This window comes from Hippoglossus stenolepis, chromosome 14, assembly GCF_022539355.2.
Source record: "Hippoglossus stenolepis isolate QCI-W04-F060 chromosome 14, HSTE1.2, whole genome shotgun sequence".
NCBI lineage: Eukaryota > Metazoa > Chordata > Actinopteri > Pleuronectiformes > Pleuronectidae > Hippoglossus > Hippoglossus stenolepis.
This window is the reverse complement of record NC_061496.1, coordinates 8133033-8153804: the sequence shown is the minus strand read 5'-3', so window position 1 is coordinate 8153804 and position 20772 is coordinate 8133033. Positions and strand designations below refer to the sequence as shown.

The following is a 20772-nucleotide window of genomic DNA, read 5'->3' as shown; positions in this document are numbered from 1 at the left end:
ACATGTTACAGCCAGTCAGGCAGTGTTTTTAGTGCCTGGGAAAAATACCCGAAGCATTATTAAACAACGACAGAGGCTGTCAATCAGTGTGGGGGTGGAAGCAATCACACACACAAGGACAAGCTGGGGGGGTGGGGGTGGTGGTGGGGGGTTGTGACCCAGGGGTTTAGGGTCAACTCATTTATTCTCTGCATCCGTTCCTCATTTTAATACGTTGTTCCTCTGTAAGCTGTATAAAGAGATCATAGCTTGTACCTTCATCCCTGTGCCCTTTCTTTCTTAAAGCCATTAGCTCACCTGTCACAACCACTCCATATCCCTTCTCATCTCCTCCTCCTCTCCATACCTCTCTCTCTGTTCCCTGCGCTGTGCGGCGGGACGCTGACATGCTGACCTGACACCTCTCTCCTGAGCCTTCTGACCCCGTCTGCCCGTGTAGAGGTCAGGACGATGGGGCGCTATCGGCGTTGGACGAGTGCGAAAGAGATTTGACCTCAATCAAACGGCCTATCACATCCGCTTTGTGCTCGCAGCCACTCAAATAATGACGGCAAATGGCTCAAGCCAAAAGGCCACCTCAGCATTACTGACATAAAGAGTGAAACCTTGTTGCATATCATTGTTGCCTGGTGAACAAGTCCCATTAAGGGGATTTTCATGCCTGAGATCCTATCATAGGATTGCATGCTTGTCAGTACGTTGTTTAATGCCTGAAATGCATCCCGCTGGATCGATGCTGCAATAAGCATCAAAACATTATCATATTTTGTAATAATTGTTTTATTTACATCATCACATGAAACTGATGTAGTTTTTCTCTATGGATCTTGGGGATTTCATACAATAGACTAAATTTGATTAAATAAGTAGAAAAACAACAAATGCGGATTCTTGCTTACTGGTGTAAAGAGGAAAAAACACTACACTCAACCAAAGATGAAAGAAAAAACACATAAGTATGTAACCAGCACTGAAGGCCACAAATCAATTAGATCGTTCCTGTTTTTTTACCTAAAGAGCTCAGGGGAGAAGGACATTTTGCCTCTTTCAATGTGTAATGGTCCTTCTGACTTGTCATCAACTGGTGCACTGTCTGACACTAGATGAGGCAGCTGTCCTCAGATCTGTGACACTGAAAACCTTTGTAGACTTTTCAGAATCAAACTGTGGAAATATTTGTTTTATTTCTGCACAATAATATAGAAATAAAACAGCTTAGTTCAGAATAGAGTTTTGCAGGATGCTTCACAGGTGCTTTCTACAGAGGATCATGTTGCTCTTTAAATAAAGGATCATTTCCAATATTGTTAACTTTTTGGATTTATTTTTCATATTCTATGCTTTCACTAGAGAGTTTGACATTAGAGAAATGGAGAACGCCCCTGCACAGCCAGACTCACAGCAGGGATGTTGTGGTATTTAGTTGGTGCGTTAAACCTACAGACCTCCAGGGCAATCCATCTTTTCAGAGGAATGTATGTTTTTTGTGTAGAGTGTAGAGTATGGAAATCAACTTGCAGAGACTTGAATTTTGATTGAGATGGATTTTTTAAAATAATTGTCAAAGTTGTTTTCTCATCATATGGTTACGACACATTACTAATACATGTGCGCCTGTATTCAAGCCTGAATCCTACCACTCAACTGGGATGAAGTTTTCAGACATGCACTGAAGTCTGAGCCTTTTCCTGAAACTTTCCGGAAGGGGCTGTATGAGAGAATAAAACAATCAGAGTCAGTTGCTCTCGACATTTTCTGGAGCTTGCCCTGCCAGCCCCCTGGTAGAATGGACCCATGTCTGGACATTGAGTTGATGTCTGAAAACAGCCTTAGTGTGCCAGTGTTTTTTCAGTGCAGACAAACACACCACAGATCAGTGTCCAGTCCAACAAAAACAATCTGCAGAGCAGATGAGCTAATGAGGTCACTCAGCTCGTCAGCTTGTGTGCGGTAGATTACAGCAATAAGGTGTTTAGGGAGGAAAGGCGGCTGGGGGAGTGGCCTGGGCCTAATCCTGTTAAAGCATTTGAGTCGTCTTCACAGAGCTGATTAGGTTAATTTTCTGTCATCCTCAGCATCTTAGTTGACTAATGTCTGGCTGATAGCAGAGGGCACATCAGGGAGCAACAGATTGGACACAGATTTACAACAGATTTAAGTTGGCTATTTGGAACTCGATCAAATTGTTGTGGCTGTGCAAAGTGTTAGGTTAATGCCCTGTCTGAAAATGTCAGGCTTCACGGAATATACGCAAAGAAGTTCATCTTTTAAATGGGTAATCTGGTCACAATATATTGACAGCATGTCAATGGTAACCACTTTACATCAAGAGGAAAACATTTAGCTACAAAGTTTGTTTTGAATAACACTAACCTCTTCAACCTATTCAGCTGATCCATCAGTACACACTTATATTGTCTTAAACCATTAAATCAACACATACACCATGGCTGGGAACAGGGGAAACGATCTTCATGGGCCACATAGACTGCGAAGGATGAACCAAAATGAGACTGTCTGGTTTACAGCACGTTTCAGTGATCAGCATTACCAGTTTGTCCCATCCAAACTGCTTTCTCTTAGCAAATCAGCTGCGAGAAAGTTTCAGTGGCCCTTGGTTGTTCAACATGTGTTCCTGTTGTCTCTTGCAGGTGCTATTACTTCTTTGAAAAAACGTTTCATCACCAAAATGCAATGAAACCGATGCGTAGAAGGATTCGCCCGTTGCAGCCTTTGTTTCTCAGGGATGAAAGGACACATTTGTAGGAGCATTTGAAAATGGGACAATCTAGTCGCGTCACTGCGACGCAATCAGTCCTCTAATGCAGCCGCAGATGAATGCTGCCTCTGCCTCTATCCATAAAAATCAAGGAAATAATCTATAAAAGTGACCTGAGCTGCTTTGCTTAGTGTGCGGCCAAAGAAAAATTTGCATTTGATATTTAAAACTTTGTATGATAAGATGGAACAATAACCTTACAGAGGACAGAAGGTCAAAATTTGCAACTGCAGTTTGCTGAACTCTCACATAAATTAGATAGGACTTGACGTAGGAGTCAACCAACGCTGGTACATGGTAATTTTATATAAACAACAGTCAAATGAGAAGTGCACATGTACTGTGAAAAGTGTCCCTCGTAGCGATGAACCCACAGAGCATTATCACCCAGATCTCTGGCCCTCTGCCCTAGTGAGGGTTCCAGTGTGTGTCAGCTCGTTCTGTTTTGATTCACTCTCACTGATCATCAGCTTCACTTCTGTTTGAAGGACCTGTTTTTAGCCAAAGAAAAGCACCAAACTGCACAGAGACCAGCTGCTGAGAATAGTCCAGCATTTGCCAACTTAAGAGCTAAGACCTATGGAAGTTCCCTCATTGACTGATAGAGACGAAACCTGAACTGAATGATAATTTATTTTTGTTTTATTTCCCCCGTTTTTTAACAAGGTAAATTGCATTGAGGTCAACAACCTTTATCTCAAGGGAAACCTGCACAGGACAGCAGCATTTCAAGTTTTAGACTAAACAATACAACCTTCATCCATCTCGCTTATCCTTTGGAGGATCTCAGCGGGGGGGATGACACAACCTAGACAGGTAACCAGTCCATCACAGGGCTGACATACAGAGACAAACAACCATCCATGCAAATGTTCACACAATGGACAATTTAGAGCCTCCAATTAACCACAGCTGCATGTCTTTGGACTGGGGGAGGAGGCCAGAGTACCCAACAGCCCCCTCAACGTCAATCATCCGCACTAAATTGCAAACTCACAGATATCAATCAATTCTATATACCTGACTATTTCCATTGAGATCCTATATTATTCCCTGGGAAAAAGTAAAGAAAAAAAGACAATCCACCACATTGTCCGGATCCATGCCAAACTTTAACAGCTTCTTTCTTGGCCCATATCCCATCATTCTACCAAGTTTCGTGGAAATTCTTTCAGTAGTTTTTGCGTTATGTTAACTAATGGACAATTGGGGTGAAAACATAACCTCCTTGGACGAGGTAACCAGGTGACAATGTATAAGGCTCAATGAATAAGAATAAAGTGAAAAAATAATTGTGAATAATGAGAATAAGCTGCTAAAATGTGTGAGTAAGCAGCAGTTCAAAATAAACAGAATTCAGCCTGACTGGAGTTGTCAACATATAGAAAGAAAGAAATTAAAGAGGAATATTGCATGTAGTTATACTGTAGTAGAATAATGTAGTAAACAATATTGTATGTAGTAATATTGAATATCAGGGATCAAGGTAAAATAAGAGTGACGGCTTATTTCCTGTCTCTGTTTAACCTCATTCAGTGTTTTCTTATCTTTACAGCAAACACATGGAAAAAGGCTTCTCTGCCGTTACAGTAAACACTTCTATTGACTCCTCTTTAAACAATGGGCTGATACCTCGTTCACAGTGAACACTTGATAGCTGATTTGAATGACAACAAAACACACCAAATGGGAAGTTTCCCACCACCTCCAGCAGGTCCTGTGCAGGGAGGAGGGCAAATATTGATTGGACACCGTGTGTTGCTCCGGACTCACCCCAGCAGATGTTTTTCTTTGGCAGGTCCCACTGCCCTGTTTATTTTAAATTGCTCCGTCATTCGCTCGAGGTCAAAGGCCCGAGGATGGAGAACGTGTTGTGAGAAGAAGGTGGGACAGAGAGACAGGAGGGCGAGAGGGGAGAAGATGTTTTTTCCTCCGGCTTCTGGGCCAAAGGGCAGCGGGGCTAATGAGGAAGGAGCAGGGAGTCATGTGCTCTCGCTTGTTCACGCAGAGTTACTCCTCAGAGTTAAAGTTTAACCCCGGTTCTCAAATTCCTCTACACTTTAGCTAATGCAGTTAACACACTACCAGACTAATATACAGTCCACCACTTACACAGAATTGATTCAATCCTCTCAAACTAGGGTCAAATTTCAGGGAATGCTAAAAAAAAAAAAAAAAGAGACTAAAACAGCAGAAGGATTTTGTAGCAGTTTAGCAGGGAGGATGAGTTTTCATTGAATACACTGTTTACTTTGAATATCATCTGACACAAGCGTCCGTAATCTCCTCGGTTGAAAAGATTATAGAACGAGAAACCTAAATCTCTGCTGAACAGGTGATCACAACGCAGCAGCTCTAGCAGCCTTCGGATCTCAACTGGTTCAGGCCCTCATGAAAGTTACGTGTCAGACATGACGCACTGTACATTTTTCCTGAAAGTTCACAGAGGGGCTGAGAACGCAAATGCCTGAGTCAGTTGCTTCAGACATCTTCCAGAACTATTTCTGCCAGCCCGCTTTTAAAATGGGTGTGTTGATGATATATCTGACATGCAACGGATGCGAAACTGAAAAGAAAAATATTTCAGGATGAAAAAAGGTGTCATACATTTAGAAGACACCGACTTCAAAAAGAATTTAAGACAATATTCGAAAGCCTTTGTCGGTAAGGGCCGACGCCGTTGTTGATGAGCTGTTTAAAAAACGTGAAATTGAAAACGTCTTGTCCTGCCTCCTGAATGCTTCACCTCGTCCGAATGTTTCGGACATTTTCTTGTTGTTGTGAACGAGTCGGACCTGAACAGTCTCCTGCTACATCCCTTACCTCAGACTGTACAGCCACTGGGCACTGAAGCCACTTCATATTTTAAATTCACTTGCCCTCTTAAGATTGGCATTCTTATCTATTATACTAACAATAAATGGAACTCAGGGACAATGTGTGTTTTTCTTTTTGTTTGTGTGATCTCCTTTGGTCTTTTATCCCAGGGGAACAACATTTCCTTCTGCCTGCACTACTGTTGTATCTCTGGTAAATGACAATCAAGTCCGACTTGATTTGATATGTGAAATGCAAACTCGATCCAGATGTTACTTTCCAGAGTTCATGTCTGAAAACAGCTTATGTCTGTCTTTCTCATGTTTGTATCATGTTCTCTTCCTGTCTACAGGAGTCCTGAACTTTCACTTCAGTACTTGATAACATAAAAAACCCTTTATTACATTCATACACCGACAGACTCACACGTGGGTTTGTCTTTACATACCTAAATATAGCAAAAATATGTCTATAAGCTACATTTAGAACACTGTCATTAGCTTGTATTCACTTACAAAGAAGAAATTATTATTGGGAAATAATCCAGTACAAAATATTTTATGTAAATGTTTAATCCTGCAGCTGCAGTGAAACACAGGATCAAAACCTAAATATTCTGGGAAAATCATTGATTTTTACATAAAATAAACCTAAATTAGAAAGTGTGAATCAACCAGGGCTGTATGTTCAGGTCTCTGTGTGTGTACAGTGTGTGTGCATTGTTCAGGTGAGTACACTGAGTGTTAATCTGCTTCACTCTGCGCTGACTGTTGAGAAAATGCACAGACTCCATCACAGTTGACTTCACGCTGAGAGCAGCTGCATTCCTGACCTGCAGTTCAAAGAGCAAGGAACACACACACACACACACACACACACACACACACACACACACACACACACACACACACACACACACACACACACACACACACACACACACACACACACACACACACACACACACACACACCTCCCAGGTATGTAAGGCATATGTATTTTTGCAGAAGGGCACATGCATGTTCTTCCAAAAAAAGACACACACATTCAAAAACTCAACAACACAGTGCTGTAACTGATAACTGTAACGGCTACAACAGTCAGACACAAATGTGACTGTGACTCTGTTCTTTCAAACACTGCAGCTGCTGCAGGGCTGCAAACATGAACAGTCCTGTTCCGACTTCACACTGCAAACCTGCAGAAAAGTCCTGCAACAGAAACATGTGGAGACAGAAAGGTCAGTGATCTGACCTCTGAGAAATGTGGTCTTCCTCTCGCTGCCTGTTTCAACTGATCACACTTGATTATTTCACTAATCGTCACTGTCACAATGTTCACTGACATTATTCCACGTGTCTCTGAGCTTTAGAAGCAGCGGAAATCTTGCTTTGTCTTTTTACTGTGTCAAAGTTTAATGTTTACAAACCCTAACCCTCGAGATTAAATTAACTCTGGAACACAATTACAACACCGAACTTTACACAGTGTGCTTGTTAAACAACAACAACATTTCCAAATAACATAACTAACTTAATTTTCTTCCAATTATTCCCGTAATTGTCTCAATCAACTGCTTAAGAGGAATCAAAGAAATAAAATCCAACTATCTGCAGAGGAAAAGGATAAGCATCGTAATTACATGTCACATTTTTTACTATATACCTAACTATTTCATAGCCTCATATGTATTCTTAATATTTTGGATCGTAACTTCAAGATAACGCAAAATACTTTGAGATGTGTATCACCCAAAAACACAACAGCCTCGGTGGTAGTTTGGCTACGAGACAGGTGTCTCCAGGACTCAAGGGTTAGAATGTCAACATGTTGTTGGTCGTTATCAGTCCGTAGAATCCCATCACATGATCTCTAGATTTTTATATTTTGAAGATGTATATATGTCAATGATTTATTCATATAACACTTAAGTTAACTGAGCAGCACATAACTGGTTTTATTCCACTATATCATATGCTCAGTCGCAAACATGTCTCGAGATCAACAAGTTTTTTCGAAAAACATTTTCCCTCTGTCTATGTACCTGTAATATATGCATTATAAATACATATATATCTTATACATAAATATATTGTATTATTTTATTTCCCTAAGATACTGTTGATTGTTCTCATTTTTTAAAGCTGTTGTTACCGTTTCATGAGAAAATATCAAACAGTACTCCACATGGTCTGACTGCTGCGAACACACATAGACAGAGGCTTAAAGGAAAGCACTAATTCAACTTGCAGCAGCTTAGCTTGGCCCCTGATAACCTCTTAACCAAACAAAAGGCCTACCCATGCACAATGAGTCTCGCTGTGACGGATGTGGGCTAAAGTTGCCTTATGCGCACATTAAAGAGGCTGAATTAACCTCAGTGAAGAAGAAAAATCCTTTCCTCTCCTGCCAAACCTTTTTTTTTTTTTATGTAACTCTATGCTCCTTTGACATTTGTGCACTTTTTAAAAAGAGATATCATATTCCTTTGAAGGTCCAGGGGACAAAATGTTTTGTCATTTGGGAGGAATTCCTGTAAAACCATGTGATGAGCAAACACTTTTTGGTACATAGAGCTTCTTTTAAGCAGCCATGTTTGTAAGCAGCAGTGAATACCTCCTCTGTGGGTTTTTTCCCCTCCTGTGTTTGGAGGCTGTTATTGGAAACCTTGGTTGCCGGCTCTGATTGTTTATTTTGTCCTCCCTTTTTTTGTGAAGACCTTCACATGACAGTGCTGTTGGTGTGACAGACAAAGCAGGCAAGAGATTCCACAGGAGCACTGCCTACTGCCAAGACGATAGATGAGTTACACAGAGAGTCATAATTGGGTTTGTGAAACAGAGAGAGTATATATACAGAAACACAATGCTTTTGTTTTTACCATGAATAATGCACAGGCTAAGTTAAAGGGCTGTTCTACCAGTTTTAAGGCCAGTTTACTCATTAGCACTATGTCAAAACACCAAATTACATTTATAAATACACGATTAGTTTTTTCACCCAGATTATATTTTTAACAAAGCAATGAGAAAATATGAATTAACATATATGAACATATCTGCCAAACGCTCCTTGACAATTTAATTAATTTGTGAATCTGTTCTTGTGGACAAAATCTCAACATTGTCTTAAAACGTGGCAAAGAACATGCAGTTGTTTTTTTATTCAGATGTTTCTACTTAATTGAAAGAAACATGATATAACAATACAGCCCGGCCAGCCCATTCCCCAGGTCCAGGTCACTGACCCCAACAAATCATCCCTGCAAAACATCCTTGAGGTTCATTAAGAGTGAGTACCAAGATTCCTTCACTCTATGAACTCAAGTATAAATTGTCCAGACACATCAGGACCCAAACTTGAAAAGAAAGGGAGACGGGAGGCGTCCAACTTTGAAAGCTAAAACATATTTTAGCTGCTGTAAGCCCAGACAACAGTGCTTGTTTTTTCGCAGAGCAGAGTGGAGCCCAAATTTCTCACGTCATTCAGACTGAGTGTAATGGGCGAGTAGGACGACTTGGAGAAGTTAGTGGCGACTGTGTTCCAGAATCGTAAACACTTCCAGAGCATATGAAAGGAACATTCTCATCTTATTAACATTTCATCTAAATCATCATCATCTGTTTTTGCTGTTAAACCAACTGGAAACACACAAACTTGACTCGGGATACAAAGTGCGGCGTCACTTTGTTTTTTCAATCCCGTCCATGTGCAGAAGTGAGAACAAGTGACAAAAAGGGAACTTCCTACCAATGGACTATTGTCAGCACAATTTACAGACCATGTAATTCTACGTAGGCACCAGCCCTGGTGACTCCCCCCGCGACCCTCAATGGGTAAGTGGTATAGATAATACTATATAATAGTAATTCTAGGGATATAAATCACACTGACCTAGAATCTGTTTTTGACTAATTAAATATGGTAAGATAAGATCTGGTTACATATAGGTAACGAAATCATTTGGTTAATGTTAAGGAGCTGTTGTGGTTACTGTTGATAAAACTCAATCGTTACTAGCATGCCTCTAATCAGAGGTCTCATACATAAAAGTATGAGCTGCACTCATATGCGCTACAATCTCCACAGTAATACTTTCTGCCTCACTACATTTAGGGAACAGTTTCTGCATTTTCTCTGAACTCTGGCGTTTTGGAAATAAATCATGGAACACAGAATTCTCCAATATACATAAGTAATAAGGCAGGTTTCAAAGATTTGAGCAGAAAGTCAGGATATCTTTACCTCCGCTTCACTGATTTTACACGTTCTATAAAAGAACATGTTTCTTACAAGTCAGACTACTTTATAGACAAACAGTACTTAATTGCCTTGCTTATTAGAAATATAACCAGTAGCATCCAGGACCGCGCGGCTCCCCAGGATCTCTGGCATCTTTCACACTGACCTGTGAGTGTGTGCAGCAGGTGTGAAAAGGAGCCGGTGGCGTATCATATAACCTTTTGACAAGTTGCTCAACAACAGCGGGCCCTCCCTGTTATTATTGGGTCAACAAAGTCGGAGGAAGTCTCAAGGATTAGAGTGGAGTGGAGAACATGAGTGCGAGTGCCATGCGCTCGCTGTATGTCGACCAGAGGACCCCCACCCCTCTTTGTCTCTCGGCAGTGTTGAGGTTAACTACCCCTTGCTCCCGGGCTGGCCTGAGGTCAGGGGGAGAACAGGCAGCCAGTGTGTGTGTGTGCGTGTGTGTGTGAGCGTGGCTGCAGCCCACTCTGTGCTCTTTGACTCCTCTGGCCTTATAAGGCATCCAGTGTCATGGCAACGGCAGGGCTTGAATAGCAGTGTCAAATCCCTCAGCACACAGACACAGCTCACTCTCTCGAAAGGAGGGAGCGAGGCAGAGACACGCAGAGAGAGAGCGAGCGAGCAGGGATCGAGAGGAGCAGGAGAGGAGGCTATCTCTCCACCACAGCGTCTGGCTTTCACTAAAAGGTCTGTGACCGTGTTTTTCCTGCGCTTGTTTGCCTAATTTATTCCTGCGGGGGCCAGCCGAAAGAAAGGCGGAGAGGAAGAAAAAAAGGACAGACGGAATAGTAAAGAGTGCAACAGAACACCGTGACTCGCTGACAGGGAATGCAGAAAGGTTCTGGCCTCTGGTTGTTACTGCTGGATGGACAAGCACTGACAAAACGAGAGAAGAGAGGAGACTATGACTGAGGAGATTGTTGAACTCGGCTTTTGTTTTGGCTTGTTGTTTTTTCTGTGACATCTGAGCCTCTGACACCACAAACTCTGGAGAGTTGGAGGAGCCACAAGAAAACGTAATTTCACCACAGACAACAGAAGAGCACAAAGTCCTTTCACGAACTCCGTTGCTGCAGAAACCACATTTTCGAGGACTAAAAAAATGAGGGTATTGTCTTTCTCACCACGCTTCTAATTTGAATATCAAGAGGTGGGATCATTGTCTGTATATGGTTAATTTCAGGGCACAAAAGTGTTTCTGAGCCAAACTACTATTTGTGCATAAAAGCTAAAGGACTGAATCCAATTCCAAAACACCCCAGACTTTTTTTCTTTTTCGCATTAAATTTCCAAAATAAAATAAGGTCTTATTTCTTCCTTCTCATCGCTATCACTTCAATTACAGCCTCAACAAGTCAAGAGTGCGTCTGGACTAGAACTGCCTCAGATCAGAAGATAACACCTCTGCACGGCAGGAACTGGTTGGACTAGTTTATAAGTTGGAAGAGAGGGCAGGGCAGTTTAACCCTGCCTGAAGGAGACCTGTGTTATTTCCCTCCTACTTGCTTGTCCTTTGGGGAGAAAGTCATGCGCTGAGAGAGAGAGAGGCTGACCTTCTTTTTGTTTTTGGAGACTGACTCTTGTTTTCTCCCTCGCCGCTATGCTTATGGATAGGTGAGGTTTTTTTAAACTTCTTCCTGGGGGGAGATAGAGAGAGAGAAAGTGAGAGGGAGAAGGAGGGAGTAATTTATTGTTTCCTGTGAAAAGAGCAAGGCTGCGCCCTTTTCTCCTGCATGAACTCTGAACCACTAAATGTGTGTCTGAAGTTTTCTCAGACCTTGGGAGCCATTGATCGGAGGTCAGGGCAGAGAACAGAGGGGTGAAAGACAAGAGCAGAGCGAGCAGGGGGATTAAAGAAGAGAGAGAGAAAACAGCACTGGGAAGGACCTCCAGGTCAGTCTAAGCAGACGGCGGAGGAGCGTAAGGTCAACACGGAGGAGCCGGGACAACTTTGCATCACATTTTTGGACAAAACCTGCCGTGAATTACAAACCTGGAGCCACTGTCTTCAAGTGTGGAAGCAATTTTTAGACTTTGAGGGTAACTAGGAGCTGGGGGCACAGGGCGGGTCTGTGAATGATCCATTCACAGGACTGCACGTCTCAGAGAATATGGCCATGGTGAGCGGGGGATGGGGCAACCCCAATGGGGACACTAATGGACTGGGGGAGAAGGCTTACCTGAAGAGGGAGGAAGAGGACGGATCGCCCCAGGCCGGCAGCAGCGACGTGGACGTCGGGGACGAGGACAAAGCCTGCGTGGTGGACTGTGTGGTGTGTGGGGACAAGTCCAGTGGGAAGCACTACGGCGTGTTCACCTGCGAGGGCTGCAAGAGCTTCTTCAAGAGGAGCATCAGGCGGAACCTCAACTACTCGTGCAGGTAGGGGCTGCTGGGAGATTGAAGTTGATGTTTAAATTGTTTTTACATGAATGATTAACGTAGAGTTAGACAAGGCACATTGAATGAATCTAAATCATCTTTTTTTTGGGATGTGAAACTGAAACTGAATAGTTTGAGTTGCGTGTCATTTTATTAATAATACACTGCAATGTAGTTTTAAGAACATATAAGTGTTAATTCATATATTTGACAACAATGATAACTTATCCTGTGGACACACATAAGTGGAGGCTGCCATATAAACAGAAAATGGATAATATATGATACTTAAGTAAAAGACATATTTAATAACATAAAATATGTCTTCATAGATGAAGTTGGTTAAAAATCCTTAATCTTAAATCTTAAAATCTGTAGACGAATACATTACAGTGTGTCATCAATAATTAACTGTGTGTTTATGAGAAAGTTAACATCTTAACAAGCCATTACACGGGCATTCAAATTCACAAAGGAAACAGCAGATGATTTGTTCCAACCTTGGACATGTCTCACAAACAGCCAGAGGAAAGAAAAAAAAAGAAAAAAGAAATGAAAGCCCTGAGAGTCATGTGAGGATGGATTGCATCAGAAGGTCAACATTCCCATTACTCTTCACCACAGGAACACAATGTCACAACTCTGCTCTCCGCTCTCACACATGGAGCCTTCAGCCGCTGTGTACAGTTATTTTCTTCCACATAATAAGCCTCTGTCTGAATGGAAGGTGTCTTTGTAGAGGTTTTGTCGCATAAAGGGCTGGAAAAAAAGGGCTCTCTTGTTGCCAGAACTCGTCCTGCTGTAAATGGCAACGCGAGGGCGTGTATGGCTGATGATTTACAAAGGTCACAGCCTTGATAGCTTTTCAGCTCGCACAGTTCACTCATCACAGGGGTCAGCGTGAAGGGGACGGGGACAGACTTTCATGTTGGAAATAATTTAAAGCTCTATGACTGGTTTCCAAATTACCATTATGAAATATTACAGCTTGTTAAAGGTTTTTTTTTGGGCTCTAACGTTTTATCTTTTGTTTCCTATGGGCAGATCGAATCGAGAATGCCAAATCGACCAGCATCACCGGAACCAGTGCCAATACTGTCGGCTGAAGAAATGTTTCCGAGTTGGGATGCGAAAAGAAGGTATCAGATCTCTGTCATCCACGTTCACAGCAGACTAACAGTGTTTTGTCAGGATTGGGTAACACACAAATCAAGCAGTGAATCATGTCGTATTAGTCTCCGAGGTTAGTGTTGGGTTCCAACCTACGGCATTGATTTAAGATTCTTCACCTAAAGTGGCAATAATCAATATTTTTATCCTAACTATGGGTTAAATTAATACAGGGTTAGGCAATAAAATATGTTTCATCAATAGCAATATGACAGAAGTCCAATATATATCAATATAATACTTATACGTTGTGTAAGCACAGTGAGGAGGTATAACACATAATTGATGAGTTTGTCATTCTCTGCTCATAAAAACTTTTAACCACCACTAAAAAAGATTTTAACCACAACTTTCACTCAGAAGCAAAAAACAGTTTAGAAACTAAGAAATAATAATGTGACTTCTACCGTGGTAATTATTGATATCGACTAATATTTGAGATTTGGTCTTGATATCAATTCTGGCTATTTTTCCCAGCCCTGACTCATAAAGTGAAGGTTTGTCATGGTTTCGTCACCTGACTCAGCTCTGTGGGGCTTTTTTAGCCTCTTTCAGTTCTCTTTGGTTTTGAAGAGAACAACTTCCCTGCTCTGGTTTCCTCTCATCACTCACTGGAGCTGCTGAACAGACCAGTGCTCTATGAAAACCCACTGTGGTCAACCTGCTCAGCACCAACACACAGGAAATGTCCCCAAATAGTGAACACAACGCTTTTACATCCATTTGTACATGCTCATACTTCTGTACGTGTACTTACATCCCTGTGACAGGAGGAGGCAGCGTTCCTTGAAACAAGCTAAGCTAGCCAATTAGCTGTTAGCCACGAAATAAACAACCCGTACTCCGCATGCTCACCTGTAGGGGCATGCGCGCGTGCAACTTCCGGTAAAGAAAGAGCGGCAGGGAGAAAGATGGAGGACGGAGGTGAGCGCTGATGGCGCCATGTTGCTTTTCTTATTGAAATTCATGTTAGTTAGTGGAACTCGGCCAACAGCTAACGTCCATATTGTCCTTAAGTCTTTTCTTTTAAAAAACTTTATCAGCAGTGACATGTGCAAACAAGACAAACCACTTCAGTACAAGTTCAAAGTAAAGACATTACAACAAAACATGATACATACATGAAACAAGAGAAAATCCTAAAATTAACTTAACGATATACTCAATATATATTCATTAAACGAGAATAAAATGATAATAATAAGATAAGATTGATATTAGTCCCACGATGGGGAAATTTGCAATATTACAGCAGCAAGAGTCTAATATAAGGTAATGTAAAAAATATAGAAAAATATGAATGGAATAAAAACTAATATAAACAGTATAAAAACAAGATAGATATGTGCAGTGTGAGAATATGTACGTGAGGTTTGTTACATTACAACCAACATTAACAGAACTATGAATTAACTCTTATAGGATTGTAACAAGTAGTCAAATATCACCCGTTATTATTATGTGTCCACACTCACACACACACAGACACACAGCCGCTGACATTTGCCACCGATCCAGGCACAATATTTATACTGTCAACCAAAGCATGTTTTCACGCTGGTGCTCGACTCCCTGCAGCTGTTGTGCTTCAGGGACGAGGGGCCAACTGGAGGCATCCATGTTTGATTCTATAGAAAAACTGAACAGAACTGCTGCTGGTTGAAACACACTGGTCTGATGCCATCTAACAAATTAATTGTCGCTTCTAATGTTCTCCGGGTTGATTAAGAACCATGAATGGCCTGTTGTTATTATTTTCATTTCAATCAACAACCCAACTCTTATTATTACATCACAAGTGTTTTAAGTGACTGCTGAGGTCTGTAAGAAGTCTGGTGACAGGCAAGTCTGTAATTGTGTCCGAGCGTAACCCGTCTTGTATTTCAGTCTGTGTCAGTGGACACCTCAACCACTCCTACACATAATGTGCTCTGAGGTGACAGCGTGCCAGCGGTTATATTGGGCCTGGTTATTAATGAACCATGCTGACCGTGGCCATGACGCAGGCGGCACTGTTTCCACATTACCTGGAAACGTCTGTTTGACCTTTGACCCTGTCAGAGAAGCAGCCACGTTGACAGCTTCAGTCACTTTTTTTGGCACAAGACAGAGCACTCACCTTGGGATACTGGCATTAGATTTCAACCACTAAGAATTACAATGAAACAAAGCTGTGTCATTATCAGTGTATTTAACTAATGATTATTTATACCTCATTATAATCGGTGGTGAAAGTAAATTTATTTAACACCTGGAGCTATTGTAGGCTTGATGCTATCAAAGGTTGTCGTATATTATCACTGTTCAAAGAGCTGACAACATTTCACACAACACTGAGAATATGCATTTTAAAAGTGTAAATGAAAAAGATAAAACCCCTTTTCAGTTATGTTACTTCAAAAATGTAAACCCATCTTCCACAACTTTCAACAAACAACATTCAAATTGAAGGCTTTCAGCTGTAATTTTTTATGTCCTTGAATCAAAAGAGAGCCAGACGACACTCAGAGGAGACGAGGACATGTTGCTCAGAGAGCATGTGCCTCTTCTAAGGCTGCTTTTGACACAAAATAATATGTAATTCATGTAAAATATTAAAATATATTTATTTTGGTAATAAAGATAGTTAAACATCTGGGTGATATACAGCTGAAGGTAGACAAGCTTGTAATACAAGGGCCATAACTTATCGCAATTCATGAAATGATAATAAAAACGTTAAGACAAAACGTTTTCTTGCTCTGCAGCTGTCCAGCGAGGTCGTATCCCTCCGTCTCACTCAGGAATCAGTCCCAACTCCCTGGCAGGTGGAGTCGGGGGTGCGGGGCCCGGTCACCTCGGGGCCGAGTATTTCAACGGGCAGCCGGTTTCAGATCTCATCTCCCAGCTCCTCCGGGCCGAGCCGTATCCCAGCAGCCGTTACGGGGGCCCCTACAGCCAGGCACAGATGCAGACATCTGCGAGCGGGGCCTCCGTCATGGGCATCGACAGCATCTGTGAGCTGGCCGCCCGGCTCCTCTTCAGCACCATCGAGTGGGCCAGAAACATCCCATACTTCCCAGAGCTGCCAGTTTCAGAGCAGGTCAGAGGAGACATATGTTGCTTTTCAGTGCGGATCACATTTAAATTCAGGTGCAAAATTTACAGTTTAAACAACATGGCCAACATTTTTATGTAAAATCATATCTCTAACGTCACACCCACAAATTATGAACCCACATATGTGAGATTTGGCCCATTACAAATTACTAAAATGCATAACGGCTGAATTCCATTTAGCTGCTTCAGTTTCAGGGTCATGACATTGTTCACATGTCATAGTTTACTGGGTCACGTGAATAAAACATCAATAACGTTATCAGTAACACTCGTTTCTGCTGTGAAAACATCTTTTCAGACCCTCAACTCTAAGTGACCCTTTCCTCACTTCCAACTGTTCCTACAGGTGGCGCTGCTGAGGCTGAGCTGGAGCGAGCTCTTCATCCTGAATGCGGCTCAGTCGGCTCTGCCCCTGCACATGGCTCCTCTGTTGGCCGCAGCTGGTTTCCACTCATCTCCCATGTCTGCCGAGCGTGTGGTGTCCTTCATGGACCAGGTCAGGGTTTTCCAGGACCAGGTGGACAAGCTGAACCGGCTGCAGGTGGACTCAGCTGAGTACAGCTGCCTCAAAGCCATCGCACTGTTTTCTCCTGGTGGGTTTGGTTAGATTTTCACAAGGTTATCTAAGTGATGAGAACAACAGCAACTGGATGTATTTACTGTAAACTATCTTTTATATATGAAGCCAAAACACAACTGTCTGTGTGTGGTATTAAACACAGTCAGTTTTTGGGCCAAGAGACTAAATCCCTGTGGTGGAGGAATTTTGATTTGACTTAGTATGACCTCTGACCTTACTGGTATGACCTCTGACCTGATTGACAGAAGGTTAGAAAAGAGAAAAGCTTTACTACAACGTTTTTTTCCTGCTGATTCCTACCACGAGTCTCATGAAAATATACCACTTTCATGTCTGTCTAATAAATATGATGCTCCAGCCAGTTATCTTAGCTCAGCATAAAGACCAGAAACAAGGAAACACACCCACCTACTAACTTTTAAGCACACTAATAAAAACAACTTAAATGTGTGATTTTACAGTGACTACAGTGATTTATCTTTGTTTACAGTCTATGGAATTTTCCATGAAAATTTTCTTAATATAGCCCACAAAACAGAAAAGAAGACTCAAGCGTAAAATAGAAAGTTATATAACCCATAAACACGCAAAAGGACCGAAGCAGTAAATCAAAATGGTGACAATATCCTCTTTTTCTTTGCCCTACAGATGCATGTGGTCTGACAGACCCGGCCCATGTGGAGTCCCTGCAGGAGAAGGCCCAGGTCGCCCTGACAGAGTATGAAAGAATGCAGTACCCCAACCAGCCTCAGAGATTCGGCCGGTTACTGCTGCGTCTCCCTGCTCTGCGCGCCGTGCCGGCCAACCTCATCTCTCAGCTCTTCTTCATGCGTCTGGTGGGCAAGACGCCCATCGAGACGCTGATCCGAGACATGCAGCTATCAGGGAGCTCCATCAGCTGGCCCTACGTCCCGGGACAGTAGACCCCGGTGGCACCAGAGTGAGATGGACTGAGATCAGATGGGAAGTTCCCAGAGATGACACACGAGTACAAAGTGAATGTTATGAACACAAACTAAGTGATCAGTTTTTCCTCACATAAGCCTTGTACAGTTTGGTGGTAGTCGCACACCAAAGCTGCTTTCAGGGAAACAAAAATGTACATTTGTTTGACGCACTTGACAGTTTTCTCCTCCGATCTCTCTTGGTCTCACTCTGGATAGAAGAAAAACAGGGCTTTAAATAAAATGCAGACTCTAACATGAGGCCATGTGCCTATACTACCTCCTTCCACATCACCTCATATGTGACTCAGTTTGAACCCAGGCCCGAGTGTTTTCCCTCTGCTTTGTTTTTGAGTCCAAATGAAGCCATAGCGGTGCCACTTTCCACAGACAGAGCTTTATATCGCCACAGGGACACATCGTTCAAGTTGTGTCATGTTTGATATGTGGATGAAATATCAGACGTTGTTACCAAATGTATTTGTGAAGACTGCAAAATGTCACCTTGCACAGCGTTGAAACAAAGAAGAGGTGTGAGCATCGTACTGCAGGTTCTACTCTGTAAAGTACGACCAGTGTGCCAGATGGGAAATGTTAAAGTATCGTACCAGAAGCTTAAAATGATTGTATCTTGAGGAAGATTATTGTACGCGACCAGGGTAGGGATGGGACGCTCAATACCAATGTTTGGAAGCTGTGTCGAGATTCCGAAATGTACCTTCCCCCACTGCGGGAACAAACTGAGCCGAGCGCTGACGTCGTGCTCGCGATTCACGTTCATCATCACAAGCACGATTGGCTGGAAAGACATCACGTGAGAAGAGATGTGCAAACACAGACGTGATCCATGTTTTGCTATCCAGCAGAAGTGTCATCAAAATATCGTACAAATAATTAATGTACATCTGGCAACACTAAGTACTACCAAGAAATATTTTGTATGGTATATATTTAAAGGCATAGTTAAGCATTTTGTGGATTACGTTTATTTGCTTTCTTGCAGATACAAAGACTGACACCAACCTCATGTCTGTACAGTAGCTGGCTAGCTGTTTAGCTGATGCTAATAACTTCCAGCAACTCTAAAGCTTGCTAGCTAACATGCTATATACATTTTTTTCCAATTGCACATAACCCTGCATACAATTGTTAAGATTTTACGCTTTTTGTTTTTGTCAGAGTTATAAAGAGTTTTTAGCAGCGATGCCGACGGATATTTTGTCTATGACCAAAACGAGGCTAGCTGCTTCCCTGTCTTTCCAGTCTTTATGCTAAGCTAAGCTAAACAGCTGCTGGTTCCATCCTCAAATTGACTCTGAGGGTGGAATCAATGTTCTCATCTCATCCTCAACAAGAAAGCAAACAACTTTATTTCCCAAAGTGTGGAACTATGCCTTCGATGTAGAACACGATAAGGTTGTTCCAGTAGAAAGATAAGTGGAGGTGAATATGCTCGGACACACCCTGGCTCCCTCAGTCACATCCCTGTCCAACATTATTACCTCATGTTTTATACATCAAAGATTGTATCGTGAACTGTTCATGTACTAATAATATAAAGGGATCAAATCATCATTATCGCAGAAACCACAGACAATAATATTCCCTTAAAAAAACCCGTCTGTCCTTCAGACTTCAGCCAAAATATGTTTGAGTGTTTTAAAAATGTAAAGTTTGATGTAAGAGGACACGTGAAGTTTATCGGATCATTTTACAGGGAGCGGCACTGAGTCAAATTACTCTCACGCTTTTCTGTTGAATCTCTGCAGACTGGACATTGTGTCTTTTGCCTTTATAAGGGCAGAGGGAGTTCATTTTGTCACACGTTTGATCCCCTTTTCAAAAGCGTGTCCTGGTGCACAGCGTTTACTATCAAATCATCTCTACGCAACATGCAAGGTCCTTGCATGTTGCGTGTTGAGGTTTTAAGGTTACGTTGTTGGTTGGTACTGAGATAAAAGGTACGGTACAGCGTAGTTCATGGCTCGATGTCACACGTGTTTGTCTTTCCACAATAATTGAGTGAAAGACAATTTTGGCTTTTAAAGTTTTGTATCACCTGTTCTTATATCATAAAAAAAAAAAAGAAGGTATCAATGACCACGATCCCTGAAGCAGCTCATCGTGCTCGCCCTGAATCACTTTGTGTTATTTGTTGGAATGTAAACTAGTGATTTGACTGTTTAGCTTTGCATTTAAAAGAAGTTTGTTTCTATGACCATGCCAAAACTTAAAAAAAAAAACTAATGCAAAAGATGTTCATATAGCTGACTGGTTATTTTTGCATTTCTGGAAATAAAAGAATGCACATTCCTTCTGTGCACGACTTCCGTGTTTAAGTGTAGAACACGTGCTGCGAGTATCAGAGACACTTTCACAGTTAGTTTAATATTCAAGTTCCTTCAAGATGAGATGAGTTGGATCAGAAATGAGTCAATATTGATCCTCATTAAATAGTATAAATATTTTGATCAAGCAAATATGACAAGGATTTTTTATTCATTATAACACAAATGGTTGAAGGCAGTTACATTTCTTTCAAGACTTTTTTCCTTATTTGCCAAAAAGGTTTTATATTCACTATCAACTAATAACGACTCTCAGCTTTAGTAAAATGATGTCAATGTTTTTGACCAAAAGAGGGCGGTACAGCTTACCTTAAAGGTTCAACGAGTACTCCTGCTCCCCCTGCTGGAAGCTCACTGCGGATGCACACAGCTGCAAATCTCCAAGATAC

The 20772-nt window shown here is 41.8% G+C and overlaps 1 protein-coding gene across 1 annotated transcript; it reads left to right on the top strand.

The window, feature by feature from the left end:
* Nucleotides 1–10275: 10275 nt before the first annotated feature.
* Nucleotides 10276–20348, top strand: LOC118120819 (nuclear receptor subfamily 2 group F member 6). The gene is made up of 5 exons (XM_035176164.2): nt 10276–12242; nt 13287–13381; nt 16160–16494; nt 16858–17104; nt 17740–20348. The coding sequence occupies exons 1-5, from the start codon at nt 11974–11976 to the stop codon at nt 18012–18014; spliced, it is 1221 nt and encodes a 406-aa protein (XP_035032055.1). The 5' UTR covers nt 10276–11973; the 3' UTR covers nt 18015–20348.
* Nucleotides 20349–20772: the final 424 nt, after the last annotated feature.

What these genes read in the sequence shown, in the direction of transcription:
- LOC118120819 (XM_035176164.2), top strand. Translation starts at nt 11,974, where the DNA reads ATGGCCATGGTGAGCGGGGGATGGGGCAACCCCAATGGGGACACTAAT. An exon ending in AGCTGCCAGTTTCAGAGCAG is followed by an intron (nt 16,495 to 16,857) that starts GTCAGAGGAGAC and finishes CTGTTCCTACAG; the next exon opens with GTGGCGCTGCTGAGGCTGAG. An exon ending in CATCGCACTGTTTTCTCCTG is followed by an intron (nt 17,105 to 17,739) that starts GTGGGTTTGGTT and finishes TTTGCCCTACAG; the next exon opens with ATGCATGTGGTCTGACAGAC.